The sequence below is a fragment of the Malaclemys terrapin genome, chromosome 1, assembly GCF_027887155.1.
Source record: "Malaclemys terrapin pileata isolate rMalTer1 chromosome 1, rMalTer1.hap1, whole genome shotgun sequence".
In the NCBI taxonomy this organism is placed as follows: domain Eukaryota; kingdom Metazoa; phylum Chordata; order Testudines; family Emydidae; genus Malaclemys; species Malaclemys terrapin.
In genome coordinates, this window is record NC_071505.1 from 352830746 (window position 1) to 352837885 (window position 7140).

Genomic DNA, 7140 nt, shown 5'->3' on the forward strand with positions numbered 1-7140 from the left:
TATCAGTAAGTGGAAATTGCAAGTTACAGTCTCTGCAAAGCCACACCAGGATCTGGGTAGAAGCATCCATGCTCAGACGCTCTGTCTGGCTACAGGCACAGGTGGAGAAGACAGAAGCAGTGCTGGCACAGGTGTTGCGGGTCTTCCTAACCATCGTAAGCCTCCCTCTGTCAAACTCCCGTCTGCAGCTCCCTGTCCGCCCAAAAGGGTGCTGTATTGCTCCTCCTTCACCTGGAGAACTCCCTTGTGAAACTCCCTGTTAGCCCCTGTTTGCAAAAGCATGGTACATCCTATTTTCTGGGCCCCCCATGCTGTCATTTCACTGTACATCACAAACATTTTGTGGTGGCCCTGAGTTTGGGGTCCGGGTACAATTGTTCCCCTCATCAGCTACGGAGTGCAGCTCTTGATAACCGTGTCTCTGAGGGCAGAACCTGACCCATGCCTCTTAAAAGTGAGAGACAGAAGCAATCAGAAGGGAAGTGGAATCCAACCCTCCCCCACAATCAAAACAGGCCATAAAGCAGAGTAGACGCCCAAAGAATCAGGAATAAGGACCCTCCCTGGTGGAGTGATATTTAAAGATCCCCCAAATTAATAACCCATGGAAACCACTCTATTGCTCTTGATCATACCAAGTATGGCCCTTCTGATGTTTTTATATAGAACCCAGATTAATCTGCCCCCACTGTAACCCACTAGACTCCACTCCTCTCCCACAGCTGAGATAGAACCCAGGAGTCCTGATGGGATCTCTCTCTCTACAGAGATAGTCACAAAGTAAATACATATATTAAAATTTTAAACCTAACCAGTGTCCCTTATGTGACTTGCTACAAAATGTAAGAACATATTGGTTTTAGAGATGAATGGGTCTAATACTTACTTAATTTTCTTTCTTTCATATAGGACTTAGATACAGTGCTCTTGTCAGCTATTTGCTAATTTATCTGCCAATAAACTAGAGTTTTCACAAGCCTAAGTCAACCCTGGAATTACGGGTTAAAGTTGCCAACCTAAAAATTACAGAAATAGCTACATTCCAGCAGGGAGTGGGGAGGGAGGTAGAAATGATCCAGTGAGTGACAAGGGGAGGGAAAGAGAGGAGCAAATGACAGGGGTGATGCCTTAGGGGGAAGAGGCAAAGCAGGGGTGGAGTCTTGGCAGAAGAGCAGGGGTTTTGGATGGGGTTTCGAGGGTCCATTTCCCAGCAATTAGAAAGGTGGCAACCCAGTGAGTTGTACATAGATGGATTCCCCAGATTGTCAAACTGACATAGCACAGTAAGGTCAGGAAAGGTTTTAATCTCTCTTTGACTGTCCAGTAAGGGATTCAGTGAAGAGGGTCCAGAACCAAGTCACCAGTCAACTCTACATGGAGCTCATTCTGAGTGCCAGAGCACCAGGAGAAACATTTACACCCCTTTATGAGTGAAGAGCTGTAGCAGCCTGTTGCGGATCTCTTTGGTCCTTAACCCGTAGATGAGGGGATGTAGCAACGGAGGCACCAGAATGTACACATTGGCACTGAGAATGAAGAAATGCAGGGGCACATTGTGGCTGAACCGGTGTGTGAGGGAGGAGAAGAGATCTGGGATGTAACATGTTAAGAGGCCACAGAGGTGGGAGCCGCAGGTCCCAAAAGTCTTAAGCCGGGCGTCCTTTGTGGGGAGCCTGAAGATGGCCCTGAGGATCTGGATATAGGACACAGTGATAAAAAACACATCCAGACCAATCACCAAAAATTCCACAGAGATGCCGTAGTAACTACTGACGCGGATGTCAGTGCAGGCCAGATTCACCACAGCTATATGGTCACAGTGTGAGTGGGGGATGATGTTGGTTCTGCAATATGGCAACTGCCACGCCAGGATGGGACAGGGCAGCGAGAGCATGCTGCCACGCAGCACCACAGCCAGGCTGATCTTGGCCACCACAGGGTTTGTCAGGATGGTGGAATGTCTCAGGGGATCACAGATGGCCACATAGCGATCAAAAGCCATCGCCACGAAGATCCCAGACTCCATCGATGAGAAGCAGTGGATGATGTACATCTGGGTGAGGCAGGCACTGAAATCGATCTCCCTGGAATTGAACCAGAAGATGCTCAGCGTCTTGGGTAGGATGGATGTGGACAGGACCAGGTCATTGATGGCCAGCATGCAGAGGAAATAGTACATAGGTCCACGCAGGCTCGGCTCCATCTTCACAATGAACAGGATGGTGAAGTTTCCCAAGACAGCTAATACATATATGGTGCAGAAGGGGATTGAGATCCAAATATGGGCCATCTCCAGGCCAGGAATGCCCAGCAGGATGAAGGTGGAGGGGTTGGTGAAGTCGGTTGTGTTGGAATCTGACATGGAGTAGGGGAGAAGGTGTCCAACTCTGAGGCAGAACGGTGTCCCCTGCATGTACTGTACCTTCCCCTGACTTCCTGTATGTGCCCAGGGTCTAGGGTGAACGTTGCAGTACAAATGCCTGGATGGAGAGACAATGTTAATATGAGACATTACATGCGCTACTGGAGGCTGTTCTCATGGGTGAAGCAGATTGGTCGCACTTCACACACTGAAAAACGACATTTTCACTATTCAGAGAAATGAATTATGAACAAGGACGCTACTAAAGCCAATTCCGTATTTGATGGTGCTTCATGCATCAATAATTCCTACATGTCGTGGTGTGGAAAAGCTTAATAGGCACCAGAAGGAAATGAGTGTAGATACTGGTTATTCATCATTGTTCCTTAATGCAATGAAATTCAGACTAGAGAGTCCATGCTGTAGGGAGTTCCCCATTCACCCAGGAACTAAAAATATGAGAGTGGAAAAAAACCAAAGCTTTGCCAAGACAAGTGCCGGGGATACATCCCAACTAGAACAGACCTCAGGGAGAAGACCTGTGTGTCATAGATAACAGCTCCACGGAAACACCCGCTCATTCACTGTAGTGGCCAAAACGAAGACAATGTTCAGATGCCTCAGTAATAGGATGGAGAATAACCTGATCTGGACTTGCATTCAGTTTTGGTCACCCAGTCTCTATTAAAGGATATAGCCAATAGAAAGAGGGTCAGACTGAAATGTTTGGGACTATTTAGTTTTGAGAAGGGACAAATAAAGAATGGAAGTGATTCAATCAATTCATTCATTCAAACGGACCGAGAACAGTTCCCAAGCAGTAATATCTATGGATACTTAATGCTTCAAAAGGTCTAATACCCAAGAGCTGAGGCAAATTATAAGCAAATCTGACTGAGAGGCAAAATGTAGACAGAAAAATGAGAATGAAACTTGGGATTACTTTAAGGAGAGTTTACTAGAGAGCTAAAACACCATAATTCTATAGTCAAAAAAGTGGAAAACTTTAGATAAAAACCCAGGTCAGTGGTAAAGTGAAGGCAGCAATTGGGAGTGGGAGGGGGGGTGAGGGAGCAACATATAACAAATGGGAAAAAAGAAAAATAGCATGCAATACAAATCAGAAGTTATTAAATTTGATAAGGGACATTCATGCCATCAGGAAAAAATCCATGCTTGGCAAAGCTACGGATCAGCAAAAGGAGACTATTAAGTGTTTTAAGAACAAAAGAAATCCTAGAAAAGGTTTATGTCAATTACTAGGGGGAGAAAGAAAACTTGTTAATGTTGCAGAAAAGGTAGAAACAATTCAAGAAATAGTTTTGTTTTGCATTTGGAAAGAAGCAGTATAATAAACTCTCATCAGCTGAGGTGATGAAACACTTTCCAATCCATTAGCAGGCAAGAAGGATGCTAAACAGCATGTACAGAAGATCGTTAGAGTTATGAACGCCAGAGTTACAAACTGACTGATCCATCCCTGACAGGTTTTTGTCTAATCTGCTCTTAAAAATCTCCAATGATGGAGATTCCACAACCTCCCTCGGCAATTCATCCCAGTGCTTAACCACCCTGAGAGTAAATTTTTTTTTTCTAATTTCCAACCTAAACATCCCTTACTGCAATTTAAGCCCATTGCTTCTTGTCCTATCATCAGAGATTAAGGACAACATTTTTTCCCCCTCCTCCTTGTAACAACCTTTTAGGTACTTGAAAACTGTTATCATGTCCCCTCTCAGTCTTCTCTTTTCCAGACTAAACAAACCAAGTTCTTTCAGTCTTCCTTCATAGGTCATGTTTTCTAGACCTTTAATCATTTTTATTGCTCTTCTCTGGACTTTCTCCTATTTCTCCACACCTTATCTGAAATGTGGCTCACAAAACTGGACACAATACTCCAGTTGAGGCCTAATCAGCATGGCGTCAAGCGGAAAAATTACTTCTGTTGTCTTGCTTACAATGCTCCTGCTAATACATCCCAGAATGATGTTTGCTTTTTTTGCAATAGCGTTACATTCTTGACTCATATTTAGCTAATCGTCCACTATGACCCCTAGATCCCTTTCTGCAGTCCTCCTTCCTAGGCAGTCATTTCCCATTTTGTATGTGTGCAACTCATTGCTCCTTCCTAAGTGGAGCACTTTGCATTAGTCCTTCTTGATTTTCATCCTATTAATTTCAGTCCCTTTCTCCAGTTTGTCCAGATCATTTTGAATTTTCATCCTATCCTCCAAAGCACTTGCAACCCCTCCCAGCTTGGTATCATCCACAAATTGATAGGGGATTAGTTGAAACAAAAGTCTAAGGATATAATTAATGCCAGTCAACAAAACAGTTTATGAAAAGCTATTCTTGTCAAAGAAACCCAATTTCATCCTTTAATGAGAGTGTACGTTCAGTCTCTCTGAGGCATTTGATTTAGTGAGGAAAACAGTCAAATCAAAAATGAACACTATACAATATCAGTAGAGTACACGTTAAATGGACTAAAAAATGGTTAACTGACAGATCTCAGAAAGCCGCTGTCAATGGGCCATTGTCAGCCAATGGAGGTTTTTGTAGTGGTGTTCTGCAGGGACCATTTCTACACTGAATCCTATTCAATAGTTACATCAATAATTTGGAAGCAAATAGAAAATCACTGTAGGTAAAATTTATGGATGACAGAAAGATTGGCAGAGTGGTTACAATGAGGAGGCCAGGGCAGTCATACCAACTGATCTGGAACATTTGGTGAGCTGAGCCCATGGGAAAAAAATGTTTTAATGCTGTCAAATGCACAGTTATCCTCTAAGAACAGGGAAAGCAGGCCTGACCCATAGACTAGACCATTGTATTATGGACCTGCAAAAGGATTTAGGGGTCCCTGTGGAAAACCAACTCATTGTGAGCTCCCAATGTGAGCCTGTGACCAAAAGGGCTGATGCGATCCTTAGATACATAAACACAGAAGTGATGACGTGGAGTAGGCTGCCATAAAAAAGATGGAGAAAGGTTATTCTTTCTTTCCACAGCTGGCGGGACAACGGGGCACAAGTCAATGTGTTCAAACTGCAGTTTAGCAGATTTAGATGATATCTCAGAAAAAACTTCCTAACTGTATGAACTATAAGAACAGTAGGACAACAGAACAGATGCCTTGGGAGGTAATGGAAGCACCTGCAATGGAGGTTTTCCAAAGGAGGCTGGATAGTCATCTGTCTGGGATGGTTTAGACACAATATATCCTGCATCTCAGCAGGGCGTTAGACTGGATAACCCTTGTACTCCCTTTTAACCCTGTGGCTCTATGATTCTATGATCTAAAATCCTAGTATAAACCATGTTTGAGTCAAATACAAGGCATTGGTCTCAACACAGGGGTAACTGGGTGAGATTTAATCACCTGTGTTATACACGAGCTCAGAATGGATGACCTAATGCTCTCTTCTGACCTTAAACCCTAGGAACGTCACTGATAAAAGAAAATAGTTTGCATAATCCATAATTGGCCTATGCAACTCCTTGCTACTGACGTTACCGTAGCAAAGCGCGTAGCTAAATGGGATTCACAAATGGATTAGCCATTGTAGGTGGTGATAGTGTCACCACTTTTAATTAAGGCTGTCTGACACCTTCAATTAGGAGACCTCATTTTCAGTTACTGATAAGTTTGCCAAACATTAACAGTGTGGACTGAAATTTCCCACGCTGGGTGTCAGCTTCCGGCTGAAAGAGTCCTGAAATGGAGGAGGAGGATGTGACAGTGTCTCTGCATTAACACAGCCGGCTCCTCAGGTCTTAGTTTTAACTCCAAGAGAGTTTTGCCTCAGTGGGGCCCGAGCAAAGTATAGACCACAGCCTCCGAATTTGGTCTTCAATTGTAAATCTACTAACACCTTTCCTGTTAAAGGATCCACTGTACCACTGAAACGCAGCCACTTTTGGGCTGGAGGCCATCAGCCAGGGCACTCATCCCATATGGCAAGGGTCCTGGGATGTTTAATGGTTGTGCAGAGGGGAAGGGACCACAGACTTACTCTCTATCCCACCAAACCCATGTACTAGGTTTGTTGAGCAGGTGACTCCTCTGGAAGAGATGGGTACCTCTGAATACTGAGACGGAAGTGTCTTCCCTGGGAATCCCCCTCAGGTAGCCGTGTCCCACACCTCTCTCACCAGAGCATCTACAGCAGCATCCCACACTGAGAGCCAACACTGGGGTGTGCACTGTTTATAATATATGTCTGTGCAAACCCAGCGGGGTTCACTCTGCCTCTAGGGGAGAAGCAGCATCTGGATGTAAACAGGCTGGAGACAAGCCTGTCTCCACTTCTGTGCTCTTCAGCCAGCTTTATGAGTAAACAGTAATTAAGGGACCTTCCCAAAGGGAGATGAGAACTCTTGGGCTCTGTGCTGAGTCACAGAGGAATTGGCTGTTCTGTGTATTTGTGTATACTTAACAATTATAGTAGATGAGGAAGAAAACTAGCGACAATGCCTAGTTCTCTATAGGGTTTGTAAAAGCCCAGGATAGCTGGGTAGAAAGTACACAGAGAAATATGGGAACCCATGACTGAGAGGAGACACAAACACTTTCTGCAGGCCCACAGGGCACCCACTTAGAGAGCAGAGAGCAGTAATTCTCATCAGTAACTATCATCATCCTGTGCAGCACCTTTTAGGATCTTAAAAACACCTTGCAAACAAAAGCCATTCTGAACCTATCCCCATTATACAGATAGGTAAACTGAGGCACAGGGAGAAATGAATTGCCCACAGTCACACAGAGAATGAGT

At 44.4% G+C, this 7140-nt stretch overlaps 1 protein-coding gene across 1 annotated transcript; it reads right to left on the minus strand.

Annotated features, from left to right (window-relative positions):
- Positions 1-1414: 1414 nt before the first annotated feature.
- On the minus strand, positions 1415-2362 carry LOC128837484 (olfactory receptor 52M1-like). Its single transcript, XM_054028730.1, has one exon. It carries the CDS (start codon positions 2360-2362, stop codon positions 1415-1417), a length of 948 nt encoding a protein of 315 aa, XP_053884705.1.
- Positions 2363-7140: the final 4778 nt, after the last annotated feature.

Excerpts from the sequence above, each read along its gene's own strand:
- LOC128837484 (XM_054028730.1), bottom strand. The coding sequence starts at position 2,362 with ATGTCAGATTCCAACACAACCGACTTCACCAACCCCTCCACCTTCATC.